At 38.3% G+C, this 23,295-nt stretch overlaps 1 protein-coding gene and 1 pseudogene across 3 annotated transcripts in view; both read right to left on the bottom strand.

Annotated features, from left to right (window-relative positions):
* The window catches only part of DCP1B (decapping mRNA 1B), a 75,630-nt gene that overhangs the window by 14,001 nt on the left and 38,334 nt on the right, over positions 1-23,295 (bottom strand). For all 3 annotated transcript variants that reach the window (XM_071210113.1, XM_004467715.3, XM_004467716.4), the window contains 2 exons: positions 3,206-3,272; positions 1,031-1,166 (listed from right to left, as the gene is read on the bottom strand). In XM_071210113.1, the coding sequence (XP_071066214.1) occupies positions 1,031-1,166; positions 3,206-3,272 (203 nt within the window). The remainder of the gene's footprint in view (positions 1-1,030; positions 1,167-3,205; positions 3,273-23,295) is intronic.
* Positions 12,898-15,416, bottom strand: LOC131274769 (acidic leucine-rich nuclear phosphoprotein 32 family member B pseudogene; annotated as a pseudogene).

The raw sequence follows: 23,295 nt of genomic DNA, 5'->3' as shown, positions 1-23,295 counted from the left end.
TCTTTTGGTACTTGAATGGTTTTAATTTTACAATAAAAATTTCTAACATATTTGGAATTTATCCTGGTATATGGTATGAGGTAGGAACTCGATTTTATATTTTTCCAATTGGCTACCAGTTGCCCCAACACCATTTATTTAAATTCACTTAAGATTGTCTCCTTTACCATGGTCTAAGGTTCATACACACTTAGGTCTTATTCTAGACTTTCTTCTCTGCCCCATTGGTTATTCTGCCTGTTCACGGGTCAATATTACACTGTTTTGAATATTTAGGTTTACACGTTTTAATATCAGGTGGAGCTTATCCCAATATGGCTATTCTACCTTTCGTTTTTTTGCTTTTTTTTTAGGTACCTAGGCAGGGGATTGAGCCCCAAACCTCATATGTGGGAAGCTGGCACTCAAATGGCTCCCCTGAGTTGTTTTTTTCATTTGTTTTACTTGCTATTTGTTTTTTAGTTTTTTAGGAGGCACCAAGGATTGAACCCAGGACCTCCCCTGTGGGAAGGTGGTGCTCAACAGCTGCGGCCACACCCGCTCCCCTCTGAACATTATAATGAACCTGCCTGGCTTCAGGAAAATAAAGAAAGAAACCCATTGGTATTTATTTAGGGATCATCTTAAATTTATAGATTAATTTAAAGAGAACTGACAGCTTTTTTTCCCCCTTATCTAAGGACAAGGCATATATTTCCATCTGTTCAAATCTACGTTTCTGCCTTTCAGGTGTATTTAAAAGTTTACTCATTTGGGGTTTGCCCATTTCTTGTTAATTTTATCTACAGAATTTTATATATTTTGCTGCTACTATAAATGGGGTCTTCTCTTTGAGTGAATCTTCTACTGGATACTATTTGGATATATAAAGGCTACTTATTTCTCAGGTTACCTTTTAATCCACTTAAAAGCAAACAGTACTTCTTTGGCCGACTGACAGTAAATAAAGATACTATATTTCATATGATGTGGTGGAAGGAATAGCACGCAGTCTTTCTCCACGGTATCACAAGCAAGGGGAAAAACTCACCTTTGTGTATTCATCTTTGGCCTTGGTGAGCATTCGTAAAATATCTACTTCCTTGCCCTCTCCTGGATTAAGGATCACTGGAGAGATTCCTGCTCCAGCTCCCTGATGAGCTTTCAACTGTTCATATTGAGTTAAGCTAGAAAAAATAGAGAGGGAAAATCCATGTAACAAAAACGATTCAACATAAATGGTTTTTAAAACAATCCCAATTCTCACCTGGTTGTCTTCATACTCTGACAACCATATTAGAAATAAAAATTGCTTAGGACCTGAAAGATGAGAGATGAGATTTGAGGTCCTGAGTACACTGACCACACTTATGTGTCCAGAGTAGGGCTGGCAAACTATGACCTGTCTACACAATCAGAAATCTGCCCATCCGTTTATCGTCTGTGGCGGGTTTTGCACTACAATGGCACAGTTGAGTAGTTTATGACAGAGACCATACGGCCCATGTAGCCTAAAATATTTACTGTAGTTCTTTCCAGAAAAGTTTGTTGGCCCCTGGTCTAGAGCACTTGAAAGGATTCATTAATTGCTGAGGAAACCTAATTTGCAGTTTGCATGAGGAAACTACAAGGCAAATCAAGATTTTTTTCCCTCACTTCAGAGCACAAGGTTGATTCCAGCAACTCAAATTCTACAGAGAACACAGTGAAGATTCTATTCTAATCTTGAAAAGAGGGGGCATTGAAAGAAAGAAAAGAAAAGAAAACCCAGAAAACAAAAACAGAGCCATGAGGAGTTTCTTTTTTTGTCTTAAAAATAATAATGCAGATTGCTCCTATGTGCTGCTTAGGTGATGTTGAGAAAAATACTTTTTCCCTTTGTATGTTTTGACTTTCAACTCAAATTCTTTTACTATTGCCATGAAGTTTATGGTGAAAAAAGACCTGAGGATTTACTGAAATATTTAATTCTAACTGGGGAAGAGGACTGAATTCACACAAATCAGCTGCTTATTGCTAGTGAACAATCAATTTCCTGCCCCAGCTGTTAAGTAATTACTGCAGAATGCTGACAAATTTAACTTGGTTGGACTACAGGGTGTTTTTTAATCTATATGAACTCCTGCTATTATAATCTGTTGCACAGTTTACAATAACACGAACATTCTAGAAACTAGTTGTTAGGGTGGTAAATACCAGTTTGAATGCACTTAATCACCATCTGCAACTTGAGCTAGTTACCTAAAATTAGCTACCACTAATTTTAAGCTGGATGTGCTCCCCGTTTTTTCATTTCCTTGGGGTCACTTTTTAGTCCTTTCACTGCCTCAGGATTTAAATCGCAGCAAGAACTGCCCTGTCACACTGTCACACCAGTGTGGGCAGCAGCCAGCAGCCGTACTCCGGGCTGGGCTGGTCCAGTCGTAGGCTGACTTGCAGCACGCGTAGGAAAGGCATTTTATTCTGAGCCTCTCGCCCATCCCCGTAAATAGCAGGGAGATAACTGCCTCACAGTGAGCAGCCCTGGGGGCTGAGCTGTGTGATGCACAGATCTCCAGGAGACGGCAACTGGGGAAGTCAAGGGTGGGAAACTCAGAAGAGGAATTTAAGTTTCCCAAAATGCATAATGGGGCAAAGCATAAGGATAGTAGGAAAACAGAGAAAGAGACCATCTACTGGTCACTAAACTTACATTGACTCAGAAATTTCCAAAGAGATTGAAAATAAAGAATACCCTAAGTAGGCACTGAGACGTGGGAAATGCTGAGCATCTATAAATATAGATATGCAAAGGAGAGCATTTAGGCAGGAAGGAAGTGAACGGTTTTAGAGGCTCTGCAGCAGCCTTTTAGAATGGCTCTGAATGTTCTTTTTATTCATATACATATTGATAACTTATTTTTCAAAGTAAAAAATTGCTAATTTACAAACGAAAATATTAAGGAAAACTGCCATGTGGAAGAACTCATATTACATATATTTCATACTGGCAGGAAAAAGGAGTTGAGTCATTCTAGATGATAAATCTTACCTACTGAAAATGTAGCAAGTCATTTCTTATGCCTACTTTTTCTTTCATTAAGTAATATTAAATGTTTTCCTTACCTCTGTGAAAAGGACTGCTATAAGAGATAAATTCTATTAAGATTATAGCGTAGTTACATACACTTAGAAATATAAACAAAAGCACTGTGTCCTGAAAAATATTTAACCTATCAGCACTTACTTTTTCATAAGCTCTGCAATTCTTTGGCATTCTTCCTTATCATAAAACCAAATTCCATAAATGGACACTGCAAAAAAAAACACACCAAAAAAATTATGAGCATCTTCAAAACTACAAAATGGAAAGAAATTCCCTTTTCCATCCTAAAGGAAAATATATGCTTTTTGAATAAAGGAGGCCACTTACTGTAGCAAAAGCTTCAAAATCAATCACTGGAATTTTTTAAACCCACAGTCAAATCTGTAGTGGTCTTATGCACACACATGCATCCAATAAAGTGTGTTTTCCTTGAACATTACCACCTGGACATAATAGGCATTTGGTAAATGCTTCTTAAATGAATGAATACAGATTGAATATGAAATTATAATTTCTAAACTTCCTGGCTTTGGAACATCATTATTTCTATACTCCATTTGCACATTTCATAAAAACATTTCATCTTTAAGTATTCAGAAACTTGACGCACAAATTATGCCTAGAAACCTTCTCTCCCTGCCCCAGGAATATGTTTACTTGTGGCTTTGTAAACTGCAAGTAATGACAGGGTGCTGGAAAAAATAAAATTTAATGATAAATCTCCAACTTCAAAATGTCCGTACAGAAAATTTACAATCGTTGATTGATATAACTATGATTTAATCACTTGGTAATGAAAGAAAAATGTGGTTATAATACAGCAGCTATTGATTCATTTAATAATTTTCAAATAAATTATAAACTTTATTATGTGCCTACTACATCATTTTTATAGCAAAGGCTGAAACAGTTCCAAAATACATTAATAAATATCTAGTTGAGGATCCAGTAGTATTAATCATATAAATAATGCATTAACTACATATACATTTTTAAAACCTTCTTAGAAAATAGCAGCAATATTATGATATGTCAATGAAACCAGGAAAAACAATTTTTTAAGTAAAAATGTTTTGAAATGTAAGCTTCCAAAACGTTTCATTATATGCCTTTTATATGGTCATTAAAACAGCTGTGATATTTTAAGATTTTAAGGACAGCTTTTTTCCCTACTCACCTAACCAATGTCTAGGTATGGAATTTCTGTTTCTTGTCAATAATGACTCAGATAACAAAGGTGCAGATAATGTTTTTTTTTTTTTTAACTGCTATTTTAAGCAGGTATCTTTAAAAGGAACCGTACAAATCTGAATTACTTGCCAAAAGGTAGCAATGATGTTTTTTTTTGTATTTGGGGGGCGGGGAGTAGGAAAAAAACTCCAGCTCTTTTTTGAACAGGATCGTTTTATCTTCATAGAAAAATATACATAAACATTTCTCCTTAGTACACTGACAATCTTGTGGGGAAAGAACAGCACATCTGAGTTCTGAAGCCCATGTGCTATGAGAGCCTCTCTATCAAAAAGAAATCCTTTCATCTCAAGATCATTAAACCAGTATCTTGAAGATTCATATTCCAGGTTGTCTCCAGCCATGAACACTAATCGCCCACGCCGTCCCTCTGCCTAACCTACCAGCCTGGTGCTCTTGCAGGTCTGAAGCTTTTGTGTTTTTGGTGGCTTTAATCTTAGGTACAATGCTTGGAATCTGTTTACTTTTTGGTTACAGTGAAAATTTTCTTTCCTGGGAGTTTTCCAAACCCATCAAAGGAGAAAGGTGGGAGCATAGGAAGCTGAGGCCCAAGAACACGATGGCAGAGGAACCTCCAGCCATCTGTGTCTCATCAGTTGAATATATTAATAGAAATATTTTGGGTGAAATTTTTTTGGTATTATACATTTGTGGCATTTGCCATAAGGAACTAGGTTGTCATAAGGGGAGGATGCCAAGGAAACTGTTGATAGAAAAACAGTTTGACATTGTCACCACCACGACATAACTGAAAAGCAGATTAAGGAAGGGAAAAAGCTAGGAAAACAGCTTTCAAATGTCAAAGCAGAACGAAGGGAAGATTGGGTTGGTAGTAATTATGAGACAGTGTAGGACAGTTTGGGACAGGAACATGTTTTTCTAAAGCAACATGGTTTGAAGATGAAAATGAGATCATTTTGAAATCCCAGTTAATATTTAGTTTGAACAGAAAATTTAAATAGCCTGGAAAAGAGAAGAAAAGAAAGGAAAGGAAAAGAAGAGAGAAGAAAAGAAAAGAAAAGAAAACAAAAAACAGGCAGATTTGCCACCAGGCCTGGCTATTGAAAGGTGCCATGTAGATAAAATGTAGAACTGGGCCTCTTTTTTTTTTTTTCCTCTCTCCCTAAAATAGTTTTGCAACTTGAGCTGCACTCCACAGGGGAAGGGGCAGTGGATTACATTGAAGCGCACATTCCCTCTGAAGTTTTCTGCCTCTTTGGCGGAAGGTCTACCAACTCCTGGACAAACCTATCACTCTCCCACACGAGAGGTTCTAGCCAGGCAGCCTGTGGTGATATATGAAAACCAGACCATCATGCCGCAGGGAGGCGATGAGCTGACAGGCTGACAGAAACCATTTACTTCACATTTCAATCCAAGTTTTCCTGTAAAGCCACTGAGTGAGAGGCCCACCTCTCCGTTGGCAGAGAGCATATCAGGGAAGAAAGAAAAAGACAAGGTTGCAAAAGAAGCAAGAAAGAAGGTGTGGTTTTTAGAATTCTGAAACATAAAATAATTTCTGCAACGTAAATGTGCCGTGATGTGATATGGCTGTGTAGACTTTTGTAGCACTGATGTGTTCCCACAGGAAAGGCTTCCGGGATTTAAAAAATTACAAGGAGAAAAACTCACAAGCAAGATATTTATTGTGTGCTAAAAAAAATCCACCTAATTGTTAGAACATATCTGGAAATTCATGATGCTTCGAGCCTTTGTTCAGCCTGCTACGCCTCCATACCAGCTGCTTTCCAGCCACCTGTCTGCTGAAACAGAGGTGAAGTTTAAGGGCACCGTGGTGCATGAAGCTCAGCTCAACTATTTCCACATCTCTCCGGGAGGTAAGAAACTCAGACATGGAGTAAAGACTAGGAAACGCATGTTGAAATGTGCTCTAAAGGATTTTCATGATACCTTGAGTGTGTGGCCCCAGCACTCAGGAAGGACCCCTCTCTGTGGCATTCCTCTTTGTATGTAAACCAGGACTTTCAAGAGCACAGTTGTGACATTTGTCCTGGTTTATGGCAAGCTTGGGAAATTCTCAATGGAAAAAAAAATTGTATTGTGCACTGAAATGTTACCTCTACATAGCTATGATAGCATTGATCTATTTTCCTTTTAACTGTGAGAGAAGGATGAAGGAAATCAAAGTTTTCAGTTTAGATTTCAGGTCTGAATTCAAAACAGAGAGCAAGAATGATTGTTTCTTATTTTTATATTCCTTCAGTGGAAAAATCTGGAGCTGATCAAACATTAAGAGACTTGCTAAGGGGTTACTGGAGGCAATATCAAATGCCACAAATGCACATTTTCATTCGAAACCCCTTGAGTCTTACTAGCATGGTGTATTCGTTTATTTTGGGGATTAACCCTGTCTAGTTTGTGCTCCCAATAAATATTTCTATTTTATCTTTTTCTTTTAAGACATCTATTGTTTGTTTTATAATTTACCCAAAATACCTCAACTCCAAATCTCTAAACCTTGAAATCATTTAGCAAAGATTCATGCTAATATTTGTGCAACTTTAAAGAATATAGCATACTTCCACACAGTAACTGGATAATACATAATTACATGGGTAAAGTTTAAATAGGCAGGATATCTAATCTGCAAATGATCTCCTTTTTTTCTTTTCTTTGGAAAAAATAATTTCACTAATTCCTCTCAAAAGGACAGGGAAATATGCTTTCCTTAGTCAGTGTGGGGTAAAGAAGGTATTCAAGTTCTCTTTTTGCTAGGAAAGTCATGAAGGATTGCAATGTAAATAACTCAACTCTCTCTGGGCATTTAAGTGTAAATCAAAATTTAAAACAAAAACAAAAACGACCAAAACCAACAACATCAAATATGAAGGCTTTCAGAAATGAATGGAATCATAATCTCAATGGAAGGCCCAAGAACATTTAATCATATACTTGGTGTAAACACTTGTTTAGGGGACTTCATTCAAATACAATATCTCTTGATTTATTGTACCACTTACCTAGCTCAAGTCTTTGTAAGTGTGACCACATTGGCAATGACTTATTACTAGCATTTATTTGGTAATAAGTACACACAAACAGCTACTGACACTGGTACACTACTATTATCCTGAAAGGTCACAAAGTACTTGAAAATTTAGGAAGGAAGAAGCACACAATTTTAGAGCTGGAAGCCAGCTAAGAATTGAACAACTCAGCCTATTTTCACTAATGAGGAATCTGCATTCTAATAAGGCTAATGACTTAACCGAAGTCATTTTTCCTGGTTCAATCTGTTTTCTCTAAAATATGCTTCCTCCAGCCTGACAAATGAAATAAATGAAGTATTCAAAGTAATTAAAAAAAAATTTTGCTAGACTTGATCGTAAGAGCTTGGGAGCTAGTCTTTTTAAAATGAAGGTTCATGGGAATTCTTAAAAGGTAAAAAGGAAGGATGGAAGGAATTGGGGGGAGGAAGCAAGAAAAGGAGAGGAAAAAAAGAGGGAGGAAAGAAAGAGGAAGGGAATAGAGGAATTGGGAATTTCTAGTACTGGCCGTATTTTTATGGCAGTAAGTGCTAGAGCAGCGAACATGTTGCTTACGTACTAGCATCCACGGATGGGAGACAAAGGCTAGGTTTGGCTGCCTCTGTGCTGGTTCTGTATTTCTGTCCCATTTGGAGTGCTTTGCACTAAAAACTCTTTCCTTTGGCGTCCTCTTCAATGCCTTTAAAGTTATGTTCTTTCAATCACCTTCTGCCTTAGCTTTACTGACCAAACACGGACACAACCTTGTAAACCCAAATCTTCACTGGCCACCGAGAATCTACATAGCGCTGTTATCTTTGGCCCCTGGGTCTGGTTGTTTTCATATGACATAAGTTTTACTGCACCTCACAAATCAGTGATCCTGTGACCTTGGAATACTGGAAGGCCCACAGTAGATGAGAAGCAGTTTCTGTTTTATGGACAACTAATACTCATGAACATTTAGGGGAAACAGTAGAAAACGTAAACAGATATGATGTGAAAAACCCTTCGCTTTCTAAATAAATTAACTTCATGTGTTAAATGGACTTTAGAAAGCCAATGCCATGAAAAAAAAAAAAAGACTCTCAACTAAAGCATTACATGAAAACAATGCCTACTATAAATGACAGCTTATTTAAACAAGGATTTATCTTTTTTGAAGTTTTCATTTATAACAAAAGCACGTTGTCACTGAACCTTCCTGGTTTTCATAGAAGAGTCCTTTTCCTGCCCAAATGGGAATTTCGTGGTCTGCTGCTAGCCCCAGGTTCATGAAAGGTCAGCTGGAATCTTCTTCACTATATTTGCTAAGTATATTCATTTCAGGGGAAAGTTCCTTTAAACCAGGGTCCATGAGCTTGAGTTGAAACTCAAAAAAACATTATTGTTGTGGGGAAGTGTTGGTGCGAGTGTGATCTATTTATTAAATAATACACAGTATTGCATGGGCTTGGTAAGGGTCTTGACGGGGCATGACTGGCAAAGGGGTCTGTGGAACAAAAAAGGTTAAGAACCCCTGCTTTATACCAAGAGATTTAACAGAATAAGTAAGCTTTTTAAAAAATCAGGTAATAGGAAAAGGTACAATGAATAATAAATATACATAGAAACAAGTTATTCTGCTTTACTGGCCATTTAAGTTTAAATTTTCATTTTGTTCATAATGTTGCTGATTAATTTCAACAGCTCTTGGGCCACAAGAGCTCCTACTCATCCTTGAAGATTCAGTCTTTCTCATTCCCCTCAGTATACAGTCCCACCTTTTTCTTTGTTCCTGTAGTTTTTGTACATCTTTCTACTAAAAAGACACAACTCCTTCCTCCACTAAATTAAAAGCTCCTGGGAGGACTCTGCTAACACACCCAGCACGGGGTAGACACTCAACAAATACTTTGTGGATTCAACTGAAATCTAAGACTCCATATCTACTATCATAATCTTTTAAGTGCTAATATCAATAGTTACCACTACTCTGACTTAATTAAACATCAGAGACTAGACGTGTAGGTCCCCTGTACCAACTGATGACACCAACAAGGGAATTACAGCACGGGGAGTTTTCTCACATTGCCTGTTCTCTTTCTAACTCACTAAGAGTTTAGTCTGCTTCAAACATTTTATATTCTTAGGCATAAGTAATGGTGATGGGATTCCGTCATTAGGATATGAGTTCCCTGAGACTGCATATTTCCATTCATCTAGCACTGTGCAGGCACTAATGTAGTCAGTTATGTGTATTTATTATTACAACAATTCCACCTTATACCATGCTTCCTGATTGACTACCTGTCAGGCACTGGCAACTAAGAACTCAAAGAATGTAATCAATGTGCAAAGTCACATATATTTCTCTTCATTATTGAAAACCTCAGGGTAATATATAACTCATGGTACTTTGATCTAGCCAAAAAAAATAAAATATTCATATTCCAGCCATGCCTGGTAATAGCAATCTGAAGTTTACACACACAAACATCTAAATTATCTTAAAACTATAAGATTTAAATGCAATGTCGATTATTCCAGAAACACTTATTTAAAACCTGTTATCTTAAGCAAATCTCAATGTAGAGAAATAAGTCCAGTCTCATATAATTGTAGCTTATGAGAAATATATGTTTAGGTTAAATACAAAACAGAGAGCATCTCTATAGATCACAAATTTGTTCCAAAGAAAAGACTTCCTCATATCTGAACCACATTATTTAACAAGTGTTTAATAATTATAGGAATAACTTTGTTGAAAGCCTCTCAACTATAAATCACATGATGACTGAAAGCTCTCCAAGATTTCATGTAGCAGTGGTCTAGTCAAGGAGCCTACTGCTTTTTCCTGATAGGATGTAGAAAAGTGAGCCAGACGTTCTGTACTTTTTGCATGTGACCTTAACCTGTGATCACTGATATAGGAGATATCACTTTTCCAAAAGCTCTTTATGTTACAGTTAAATCATGTTTTGATTCTTCTATTAAATAAGAGCTCTAAGGTCATATGTAGGATAATTCTCACTCCGTTGTCAGCTAAAATTGTTTCCCTTCTCTAAAACCCATAGAGACAGGGAGAAATGATAATTTATCCTTCTGTGGATTAAGATGTAAATTAACCTAGATTCCAGAAATTGATTATTTGAAACTATTTTCTAAATTATTTTTGGACAGATACCAGTAATATAAAACAAAGACTCTAAAAGGAATACATATGAACACTCAGCACAACCATAATGAGCACTTTCTATATACACAGCACTGTTAGTGCAAGGTAATTAAAAGATGCTTCACTCATTAAACATTTTAGAAATTGTTTTGGAATCCAATGGGTCTCTGCCAAGATTTAGACTTTTACCGTGCCAAACAGGTTCTCAAAAACAAACTATAAAATATAGTCCATCTCCAAGCCACAAATTCAACATATGAACTCAAACAGCACTACTATGTAGATGTTTCCTTGGTAAAGTCAAGAACCTTAAACTTTATGGCTCAGGATAAAATAAAAGTGACTTTGCTTTTAATTTTATTCTCACTTAGTAGTTATTAATCACTGTATAAGGCTTCATCACATGGGCTCTTCCTGATCTAAGCATGTGGACTGTGAAGTTAAGTAAACTTAGAGATGCATATACATTTTATCCATTAAATTCATGTGAAGGTCCTAGAAACCAATCCCCTAATCATATAGGATGGAAATGGAAAGATGATGTTAATTGCGTGGTCAGGGTGAACAGTATTGCTTACACATATTATATGTGTGTTTATCTGTGTGTGTTTTGAGGAGCAGCTATCAGTAACACAACTCAACATATGGAAAAACAAAATATGAAACCCAGATATATATGTATTTTATATATATATTATATTTTTTATATAAAATATCATTGATAGCTAAAAAAATATATATATATATATTTAACTATCAATGATATTTTAATGATTAAATGCTGCTTGCCAGATATATATTAATAGCTAACACCACAAGGCTCAAAAGTGAAATTCTGCTTTACTCCATGCTTTTCAGAGCCTTCCTTAATTGAGAGAAGGCCAATTCAATAGTCTCCTTTAGAGTTTAGATCCTTTCCTTTAAGCATGAGCTGAGTACTGACAAAAAAGAACAAAAAATATAATTCTGGATTTCAGGGCAGACTGACAAGTTTCATTACTCAAGTCACAGTAGATGTATAACCCTTAATTATATATTAACACACATTAGCTCTCTGAACAATTGTGCAGAGTAACTAGATCACTTTCCAGTTAGAATTGCAAAGGTAGGATTCAGTGACCACAATATAATTTTTAAATGTCAGTGGCCTTCATTCTTTGTTACTAAGGAGCCTACACTTAACTGGTAGAAAGAGTCCTTGAAGGTTATCTAGTACAACCAACTCCTCTGCTCACATACAAATCTGACTGGCTATAAAATTCAAATTTGTCTCCCGATCCAATATATTGCTTATAAATTTGAATGAGCTTACTTTTCTTTTTTTTAACCAAAGGGTAATGTGTTCATTTTTCAAAAATATGTTTTTGGCAGTTGTCACATATAATGTCCTAATGTAAAAAAAAAAAAGGCAAAGGAAAGCATGGAAACCAGACCCAAAATATTAAGATTTTATTTACAAAGCTTCTTTCACTGCACAGAAAGTAAAAATCCTGTCACATCCTCAGTGTAGCTGGTAGTCATGGGTGGTTAGGAATCACTGGTCACTGCTAGTCATGCAAATTTTACACGAAAACCTAACGCTTACAATTTTGTTGGTAGATTTCAATTACAAGCTTGGTGGTAGATTTCCCAAGAGGGACTAAATGCAGGAAGGCGGAATGGCACAGGGACTATTCTTTGGCTCTTTGGTAGGTGGGTTTCCTGGGGTTTATATAACAGCTGCCTTTTTTCTTTAACCAATCCATTTTATTGATCTATATTAATAAAGCACAGAATTCATCCAAAGTGTACATTCAGTGGTATTTGGTATAATCACATAGTTGTGCGTTCATTACTTCAACCATTATTAGAGTATTTTTATTATCTTAACAACAACAACAACAATAAAACCGACAAACAAGAAAATTCCTCACTTCTCAATCTCTCTGTTTCCCCTGCTGTATATAGCTGCTATTTCTGGCTATTCTTGCACAATTACTTATGTACGAAGCAGTTTTATTGAGATATATTCACATACCATACAATCTATCCAAAGTGTCCAATCACTTTTAGTATAATCACAACGTTGTGCATTCATGACCACAAAAAATTTTAGAATCATTTCATTACTCCATAAAGAAAAATTCCACTCCCCTTATGCCTTCCCCAGGAGGTTTCCTGGGGTCTGTATCACAGCCACCTTTTTAAAAAAAACAAACCAAACCAAAAAAACACAAAAAACAACTACCGTACCCAAAGGAGCGGTCCAACCAATAAAGAGCAGTTCTTTTTTGCAGGTTATTTGGGGGTCTTAACCATCTTCTCCTTTATCATCTGTTTCTCTCTTCCTCTTTTTGCCCTTCCCACTTTCTTTCTTCTCTTTATCCTCATCCTCATAGTCTTCATCTTCATCTTCTTCTCCTTCTACATATTCATCTTTATCCTTTTCATCACCTAACTTTTTTTTTTTTATTTTTTTTATTTATTTAATATCCCCCCCTCCCCTGGTTGTCTGTTCTTGGTGTCTTTTTGCTGCGTCTTGTTTCTTTGTCCGCTTCTGTTGTCGTCAGCGGCACGGGAAGTGTGGGCGGTGCCATTCCTGGGCAGGCTGCTCTTTCTTTTCACGCTGGGCGGCTTTCCTCACGGGCGCACTCCTTGCGCGTGGGGCTCCCCCACGCGGGGGACACCCTTGCGTGGCACGGCACTCCTTGCGCGCATCAGCACTGTGCATGGCCAGCTCCACTCGGGTCAAGGAGGCCCGGGGTTTGAACCGCGGACCTCCCATATTTCATCACCTAACTTTTTGTCTTCACCATCCTTATCCTTTTCATCCTTCTCATCTTCTCCTTCTGCATCCTCTTCGTTCACATCATCCACTTTGGCACTGGACTCAGGGGCTTCCCAGTCCTCCCGGCGGTCATCCAGATAGGTCTGCTGGGCAGGAGGCTGAAGATGCTCTCAGGGCGGTCATTCAGGCTGGTGACCACACAGTTAAACAGATCCAGGCCCTTTTTCAAAGGTTCCAAGGCGATATCATTCTGTTTATTTCCACTTAAGTTTAGATGTGTAAGACTTGGGAGCTTTTCTGATAACTTATCCAGATCTCCAAAGATACTATTGTCACTGCGCTCAAGCTTTTTCAGTTTAGGTAGTTTGGGGAGATTTGAAACCGAAATCAAGCCTGCATTTATTAAGCTGAGGACCTCTAAGTTCACAAATTCAGCTATTAAATCCTCAATTTTCCCATCATTTGATTTTCAATTCTGTAGGACAAGTTCTTCAACTACGGCCTGGGTCCGCCTTCCTTAGCTCCAGATGGATCCTTCTCTTCATGTCCATGGCTTCCTCTTCCCTCCTCTTCAAACTTAACTTTCCATGGCAGGGACAAAGGAAGGAGAGGCGTCCCGGCCTGCGTGGCAAGGTCATAGGGGAGGGGTGCTCACTGCAGCAGCGGTGTGGTCCAAAATGGCGACAGTGGGTGGGCAGCAGAGCTCCAGAGCCAAGTCACTTGCAGGAGCCAAGAAAAACCATGGAGGGAAAAGGGCTGAATGAGTTTACTTTTAAAAAAAATTTTATCCACCCCACCCCCTGCTTGTGGCTTGCTTGTTATCTGCTCTCTGTGTCCATTCGCTGTGTCTGAATTTACTTTATTTATTCCCCCACCTTGCAGCTTGCTTGTTGTCTACTCTCTGTGTCCATTTGCTATGCACTGTACTGTGTTTTTTTTTAAAACTTGTCTCTCTTTTTTGTTGCGTCACCTTGCTGAGTCGACCCTCCATGGCGCTTGTGGGCCAGGCAGCATTCCGTGGTGCCTGTGGGCTGGGCAGTACTTCACGGTGCTTGTGGGCTAGCAGCTCTCCACGGCACGTGGGTGAACCCGCCTTCACAAGGAGGCCTCGGGACGTGAACCCAGGGCCTCCCATATGGTAAAAGGGGGCCCAGCTGATTGAGCCACAGCTGCTTCCCTGAATGAGTTTACTTTTAATAGAACCTTTTATCACATGGCAAATCCTGAATAGACAGATATTCTATTGTTATTCCTGTAGACACTAAGACTCTGCCTAGTAAGAATGTCAATGTTGTTGGCTATATATTTCCTTTTAAGTCTCACTTGGACTTTAGAGGGCTTCAGGAGTTCAATGAAATCCCTAAAATTGTATGCACAATTGTATGTACATATGAAAACAGACATTTTTGGGGGTGGGGAAGTACAAAGCTGAGATGCCCTAGAACAATGCCTGGCATATAGTGGGAAATAAGAAGTATTTGAGGAAGGAGTCAGGGAAAAGAGGGGGGAGGGAAGGAAATAAATTCATAGGTCTGAAAGGGGTTTATGACCCAAAGAAAAGTAAGAACTACTATTTAAGAACATCAGTATACCAATGAATATCTTAGAATAGAAAAAATACTCTCAATTATCTGTGGGCAGAAGGCACAGCTTTTCATTTTCTTAGTTAAAAATTTACTCATGGTTCTTTTAACCTTTCAAACAGCTTTCATAATAACTGCCTCAAGGCAGTTTTGTAATAACTGCCTAAGGTTAAGAAGAAGGGTGAGATTAAACAGAGAGGTTTCAGGAAGATAGTGTCAGGGTAGGTGGGCAGGGCTCATCTCTCCTGCAAAAACAATGGAGGAGGGGCAGAAACTGTCTTAAGGAGCAGCTTTGGGGATCTGCAGACCAGGAGAGTGCCACGCACCATCCAGGAGGGAGTGGGGACAGAGACAAAGAGACTGAACAGAAAACCATGAGTTAATAGCTCCTGCTGCCAGGAATGGTACCAATCCTTCACCCTAAAGGCAAACAGCCTTGGTAAAACCCATAGCTGACAGCAGCCAACTGACAGGGGAACAGGTATATTTCTCTCTGGGAAGAGGAAGGGTGTGGCAGAGGGCTGAACTGGCTCAGAAACACAAACCAGGAGAATTTGAATCACCTCCGTGGAAAGGTTCACTGAAGAGTGCCATCTGCTGGCAGGCCAGGAAAGTGAAGAGAAAGAAGACTTTTTGGAGTTCTCTTGTCCCTATAACCAGGCCCTCTTGGATCTGGTCTGCACCTGATTAGAGGGTCCCTGGCCCTGTTTTGATTGCTTAAATAGCAATTTTGAAGTTTTAGGATAAGCTGAACCAAAAATTTTTAAAAAGCCCTGAAACAAAACCACGAGGCAAGAGAGAGCAATTGATCATTAGAGTAAACTTGCTAACATAATCAGGTGCCTAGACATCAGAAAAAAATTACAAGTCATACTAAAATGCAGAAAGATATGGTCCAGCCAAAGGAACAAATTAAAAGTCCTGATGAGACATAAGATTTTTTTTTTTAAATTTTATCCTCCTGGCCCAGATGGTTCTCTTTGTCTGCTCATTGTTTGCTTGCCTTCTTCAGGAGACACTGGGAACCAAATCAGGGACCTCCCATATGGGAGGCAGATGCCCAATGGCCTGAGCCACACCTATTTCCCATGGGCTGCAGCGTCTGCTGGCCTGTGGCATCTGCTCGTTGTTGCAGGTGCGGCATCTAGCTCTTGTTGTGGCAGTGTGGGAGTCTTCTTGTCTTCTTTAGGAGGCACTGGAACCTGAACCCAGGACCTCCCATGTGGTAGGCAGATGCCCAACTTGTTGAGTCACTTCTGCTTCCCAAGACACAATGTTTAAAATAACTAATCAATGATGTTCAATCAATTTCCTAAAGCAAATCAAGGAGTTGCCTAAAAAGATAAAGGATATTAAGAAGATACTGGGTTAGCATAAAGAAGAAAAGTAATAGAACATATGGGAATGAAAGACACAATGGATGAGATTAAAAATACATTAGAGATATGTAACAGCAGATTTGAATTGGCTGAGGAATGAATAAGCTAATTGGAAGACAGCATCTGAATTTGAAAAGAGAAGAAAAGAATGGAAAAATTGAACAGGGTCACAGGGAATTGAATGACAGCACAAAATGTGGAAACATACATGTTATGGGTGTCCCAGAAGGAGAAGAGAATGGAAAAGAGGTAGAAAGAATATTTGAGGAAACAATGGCCAAAAATTTCCCAACCCTTATGAAAGACATAAATCAATATCCAAGAAAGATAACACATGCCAAACAGAAGAAATCTGAAGAGACGTACTCTGAGATACCTACTATTCAAAATGGCAAATGTCAGAGATAAAGAGAATTCTGAAAGCAGCAAGAGAAAAGCAATGTATCTCATACAAGGGTGCTTAATAAGACTAAGTGACAATTGCTCACCAGAAACAATCGAAGTGAGAAGGTTGTAGTATGATATATTAAAGGTACTGAAAGAAAAACAGCCAGCCAAGAATTCGTCAACTGGCAAACCTGTCCTTCAAAAATGAGGGTGAGTATAAAGCTGTCACAGATAAAAACTGAGAGAGTATGTCACCAAGAGATACATGAGATACTAAAAGGAGTGCTGCAGGCTGGAAGGAAAAGACAGGAGTGAGAGGCTTGGAGAAGAGTATAGAAATGAAGATGATTAGTAAGTGCAACCCCAAGAGTAAAAAGACAGACACTAGTAAGATATGATAACGGAAAGCTACAGGATAAAATGGATAAAGTAAGTAATACCTTTACAGTAGTAACACTGAATGTTAATGGACTGAACTCCCCAACAAAAAACACAGACTGGCAGAATAGATAAAAAATATGAGCCATCTATATGCTATCAACAAAAGACTCACTTTAGATTCAAGGACACAGTAAGGCTGAAAGTGAAGATAATCCACACAAATATTAAAGAAAAAAGAGCTGTAGTAGCTACATTAATATCAGACAAAATAGATTTTAAATGCAAAACTGTTATAAGAGATGAAGGTCATTATATATATATATATATTTTTTTTTTTTTTTTAACATTTATTTTATTTCTCTCTCCTTCCTCCCACCCCCACCAGTTGTCTGCTCTGTGTCCATTCACTGTGTGTTCTTCTACACCCACTTGTATTCTTGTCAGCGGCAAGAAACTGTGTCTCTTTTTTTGTTGTTCTTGCATCATCTTGCTGCATCAGCTCTCCATGTGTGCGGTGCCACTCCTGGGCAGGCTGCACTTTTCTCGTGCATGGCAGCTTCTCCTTACAGGGTGTACTCCTTGTGCATGGGTCTCCCCTACATGGGGGACACCCCTGCGTGGCATAGCACTCCTTGTGTGCACCAGCACTGTGCATGGGCCAATACCACATGGGTCAGGAGGCCCTAGGTTTGAACCATGGACCTCCCATGTGGTAGGCAGACACCCTATCAGGCGAGCCAAATCTGCTTCCTATCATTATATATTAATAAAAGGGTCAATTCATCAAAAAGAAATATCAATTATAAATACTATGCACCTAACCTGGGTGTCCCAAAATACATGAGGCAAATACTGGCAAACTGAAGGGAGAAAGAAATGTCTCTATAATAAAAGTTGGAGACTTCAACATACTACTTTCATCATTGGATGGAACATCTGGGCAGAGAATCAGTAAGAAAAGAGGGAGCTTAAATAATACAATAAATAAACTGAACCAAACAGACATACATAGAACACTGCACCCTAAAACAACAGGATATACATTCTTCTCAAGCATTCACTGGATCAACCCAGGATATACCATATGGTAGTTTACAAAATAGGTCTCAAAAATTTAAAAAGACTGAAATCATATAAAGCACTTTCTCTGATCTTAATAGAATGAAGTTGGAAATGAATAAAAGGAGAAAATGGAAAATTCACAAATATATGGAGATTAAACAACACACTCTTAAATAATCTGTGGGTCAAAGAAGAAAACTGCAGGAGAAATCAGTAAATACCTTGAGATGAATGAAAATGAGAATAGAACATATCAAAACCTATGGGATGCAGCAAAAGCAGTGCTGAGAGAGAAACTGGTCGCTCTCAATGTTATGGTAAAAAAGAAGAAGGCAAAAATCAAAGATCTAACTGCATACATGATGGAACTACAAAAAGAGCAGCAAACTAATCCTGATGCAAGCAGAAGGAAAGAAATAAGAAAGATTAGAGCAGAAATAAATGAAATGGATAACAAATAAAATAAAAATAAAAATAAAGGGAATCAACAGGGAAGTGGACTTGGCCCAATGGATAGGGCATCCGCCTACCACATGGGAGGCCCGCGATTCAAATCCCAGATCTCCTTGACCCGTGTGGAGCTGGCCCATGCACAGTGCTGATGCGCACAAGGAGTGCCGTGCCATGCAGGGGTGTCCCCCGTGTAGGGGAGTCCCATGCGCAAGGAGTGCGCCCCGTAAGGAGAGCCGCCCAGCACAAAAGAAAGTGCAGCCTGTCCAGGAATGGCGCCGCACACACGGAGAGCTGACAACAAGATGACGCAACAAAAAGAAACACAGATTCCCGGTGCTGCTGATAAGGATAGAAGCGGTCACAGAAGAACACACAGCAAATGGACACAGAGAGCAGACAACTGGGGGAGGGGAGGGAAGAGAAATAAATAAAAAATCTTTAAAAAAAAAAAAAGGGAATCAACAAAACCAAAAGTTGGTTCTTTGAACAGTTCAATAAAATCAACAAACCCTTAGTTAGACTGACAAAGAAAAAATAAGACGCCAATAAATAAAACATTAAAGAGAAGGGGGTGGGAAGTGGACTTGGCCCAATGGATAGAGCGTCTGCCTACCACATGGGAGGTCCAAGGTTCAAACCCAGGGTCTCCTGACCTGTGTGATGAGCTGGCCCACACACAGTGCTGATGCATGCAAGAATGGCCGTGCCACGCAGGGGTGTCCCCCACATAGGGGAGCTCCATGCACAAGGAGTGCACCTCGTAAGGAGAGCTGCCCAGCACGAAAAAAGTGCAGCCTGCCCAGGGTGGTGCCACACATGGAGAGCTGACACAGCAAGATGACAAAACAAAAAGAGACACAGAGTCCCACAGAAGAACACACAGCAAATGGACACAGAGAGCATACAACTAGGGGGAAGGGGAGAGAAATAAATAAATAAACAAATAAATCTTTAAAAATAAATAAATAAAAAGAAGGGGGACATGACTACTGACCCCACTGACATAAAAGAGATCATAAGAGGATACTATGAGCAAATGTATGCCACCAAATTAGGCAATGTAGGTAAAATGCAAAAATTTCTGTAAACTTATGGACAACCTACACTGACCCTAGAAGAAACAGAAGACCTCAACAAACCAATCACATGTAAAGAGATTGAAACAGTCATCAAAAACCTCCCCAAAATAAAAAGCCCAGGACCAGATGGCTTCACAGGTGAATTCAAAGAAGGTTTAATACAAAATCATGCTCAAACTCTTCCAAAAAATGGAACATTCTATGAAGCCAACATCACCCTAATACCAAAGACAGATAAAGATACAATGAAGAAAGAAAGTTACAGACCAATTTCTGTAATGAAGATAGGTGCAAAAAATGCTCAACAAAATACTTGCTAATCGAATCCAAAAGCATGTTAACGGAATTAAATTATACATCATGATCAAGTGGGTTTTATCCCAGGTATGCAATGGTGATTCAACAGAAAAAAAAATCAATTGGTATAATACACTACATAAATAAATAAAAGAAGAAAAATCACATGATCATCTTGATCTAGGCAGAAAGGGCATTTGACAAAAATACATCTTTTTTTTTAATCCCCCCCTTGTGGCTTGCTTGCTCTCTGCTCCCTCTGTCTATTTGCTTTGCATTCTTCTGTGTCTGCATTTATTTATTTATTTTTAAAATCTATTCCCCCCCCTTGTGGCTTGCTTGTTGTCTGCTCTCTGTGTCCACTTGCTGCACACTCCTCTGTATTTTTGTGTTGTTTTTACTTGTCTCCCTTTTTGTTGTGTCACCTTGCTGAGCTGGCTCTCCACAGTGCTAGTGGGCCGGTGACACTCCATGGCGTGCAGGCGAGCCTGTCTTCACAAGGAGGCTCCGGGATGCGAACCCAGGGCCTCCCATATGGTAGACGGGAGCCCAACTGATTGAGCCACAGCTGCTTCCCACAGCATCCTTTTTTGATAAAAACACACTAAAAGATAGGAATAGAAGGAAACTTTCTCAACATGATAAAAAGGGCATATATGAAAAATCCACAGCTAACATTATACTCAAAGGCGAAAGTCTGAAAGCTTTCCTGCTGAGATCAGAAACAAGACAAGGATGTCCACTGTCAGCAGAGTTATTCAATATTATGATAGACATTCTAGCTAGAGCAATTAGACAAGAAAAAGAAATAAAAGGCATCCAAATAGGAAAGGAAGAAGTAAAACTTTCACTATCCACTAAGGATATGCTCACTCTCTTTTGCAGAAATGGAAAAGTCAATTATCAAATTTATTTGGAAGGGTAAAGGGCCCCAAATAGCCAAAAATATCTTTAAAAAGAACAAAGTTGGGAGGATTCTCATTCCTGACTTAAAAGCATATTACTTAGTTACAGTGGTAAAAAACAGCATGGTACTGGCATACTGAAAAATAGAATCAAATTGAGAGTTCAGAAAAAGACCCTCACATCTATGGTCAAGTGATTTTTGACAAGGCTGTCAAACCTACCCAGCTGGGTCAGAACAGTCTATTCAACAAATGATGCTGGAAGAACTGGATATTCATAACCAAAAGTAAGAAAGAGGACCCCTATCTCACATCTTATGCAAAAATTAACCCAAAATGGATCAAAGACCTAAACATAAAAGCTAGAACCATAAAACTCCTAGAAGAAAATGTAGAAAAACATCTTCAAGATTTTGTGGTAGGCGATGGTTTCTTTAACCTTACATCCAAAGCACAAACAATGAAAGAAAAAAGATATAAATGGGACCTACTCAAAATTAAAAACTTTTCTGCTTCAAATGACTTTGTTAAGAAGGTGGAAAGATAGCCTATTCAATGGAAGAAAATATTTGGAAACCATATATCCGATAAGGGTTTGCTTTCCAAGAGATCATACAACAGAATAATAAAAAGACAGGCAACCCAATTTAAAAATGGGCAAAAGACTTGAATAGACACTTTTCCAAAGAGGAAATACAAATGGCCAAAAGCACATGAAAAGATGCTCAATATCTCTAGTTATTAGGGAAAATGCTGATCAAAACTACGATGAAATACCATTTCATGCTATACAGAATGGCCATTATTTCAAAAAGCAGAAAACAAGTGCTGGAGAGAATGTGGAGAAACAGGAACTGAATTCTCCTTCACTGTTTGTGGGAATGCAGAATGGTGCAGCCTCTGTGCACGTTTGGCAGTTCCTCAGGAAGCTAAATATAGCTCTGCTGTTTGATCTGGCAATCCTGCTACTAGGAATATATTCACAACTGAAAGCAGGGATATGAACAGACATTTGCTCACCAATGTTCACAGCAGCATTATTCCTAATGCTAAAAGATGGAAACAACCCAAGTGTCTATCAACCAATGAATGGATAAACAAAATGTGGTGTGTGTGTATATACATACACACATGTATATATACATACATGTATATATACATACATGTGTGTATACATACACACATATATGATAGAATACTATTCAGCGGTATGAAGAAATGAGGTCGGGATGCATATGACAACATGGATGAACCTTGAGGAAATGTTGAGTGAAATAAGCCAGACACAAAAGGACAAACATATGGTGTCATTAATATGAACTAAAAATGATGAGGAAACTCATGGAGGTAAACTCTAGTGTATAGGTTACTTAGAATGTGGGTTGAGAAGGGGAAGCTGATGCTTAATGTCTATAGAATTTTTAATAAGGTTGATTTGTAAAAGTGTGGAAATGGACAGAGTTGACGGTAACATATTATATTAATAGTATAACTAACACTGCTGATTTACAAATGTGATTATGGCTGAAGGGTAGTAGGGATGTAAAGGTCAATTGAAAGGAAGCTAGAGGATAATCTAGGGAATGTATAATATAGTGATTTTGGTGGTGGATGAGGATTGTGGTTAATAGTAAAAATACAAGAATGTTCTAGTATTACAGGGTGTTAAAAATACGATATCTAGGAAAAATAGAACTAATGCAACTTATGAATTATAGTTAACAGTAATATTGTAATATTTTTGCAACAATGGCAAATAAGATACTACATCAATTCTAAGGGTCAACGATGGGGTGCAATAAAAGGATATAGGATTTTTATTTTTGGAGTTATGAAAATGTTCTAAAATTGACTAAGGTGATGACAACCCAACACTGTGATGAAAGAGGGAGCCACTGAGTATACACTTCACATGGACTGTATAGCATAGTAACCCCTCTGGTAGATGATGGACTATGGTTAATGTACAAATATGAGAACATTCTCTCAGAACTGTAACAAATATATAATACTAGTACATGGTGTTAATAATAGGGTAGTTTGTGGGAAAAATATACTAAATGTAATATATGAACTATAATTAGCAGTAATATATATAATGTATATATTAGCATTATACATATTTTATATATATACTAATATTAGGCAGTACTGTGGATTGAACCCAGGACCTCATACATGGGAAGCAGGTGCTCAGTCACTGAACTCCATCTGCTCTCCAACGAGAGTTGCTTTTTTCGTTTGTTTTTAGGAGATACCAAGAATCGAACCCAGGACCTTGTATATGGGAAGCAGGCACTCAACCACTTGAGCTACATCTGATCCCCACTGAAGAAGTTCTTTCATCATTTGTAACAAATGTTCCCAACAACACAAGGTGTTAGTGGTGGGGCGATGTATAGGAACCTGTATGGTATGCATGATTGTTTTTTAAACTACAATTTCTCTAATAAATTTTTTTTAAAAAGAAGAGAGGTGATAAAGTCCCAAGACCTTAGAGTTTGTTAAGTTGGAAGAGCTTCTATCCCTCCATTTAGCCTAAA

Source organism: Dasypus novemcinctus, chromosome 20 (assembly GCF_030445035.2).
Source record: "Dasypus novemcinctus isolate mDasNov1 chromosome 20, mDasNov1.1.hap2, whole genome shotgun sequence".
NCBI lineage: Eukaryota > Metazoa > Chordata > Mammalia > Cingulata > Dasypodidae > Dasypus > Dasypus novemcinctus.
This window is presented reverse-complemented; position numbering and strand designations above follow the sequence as displayed.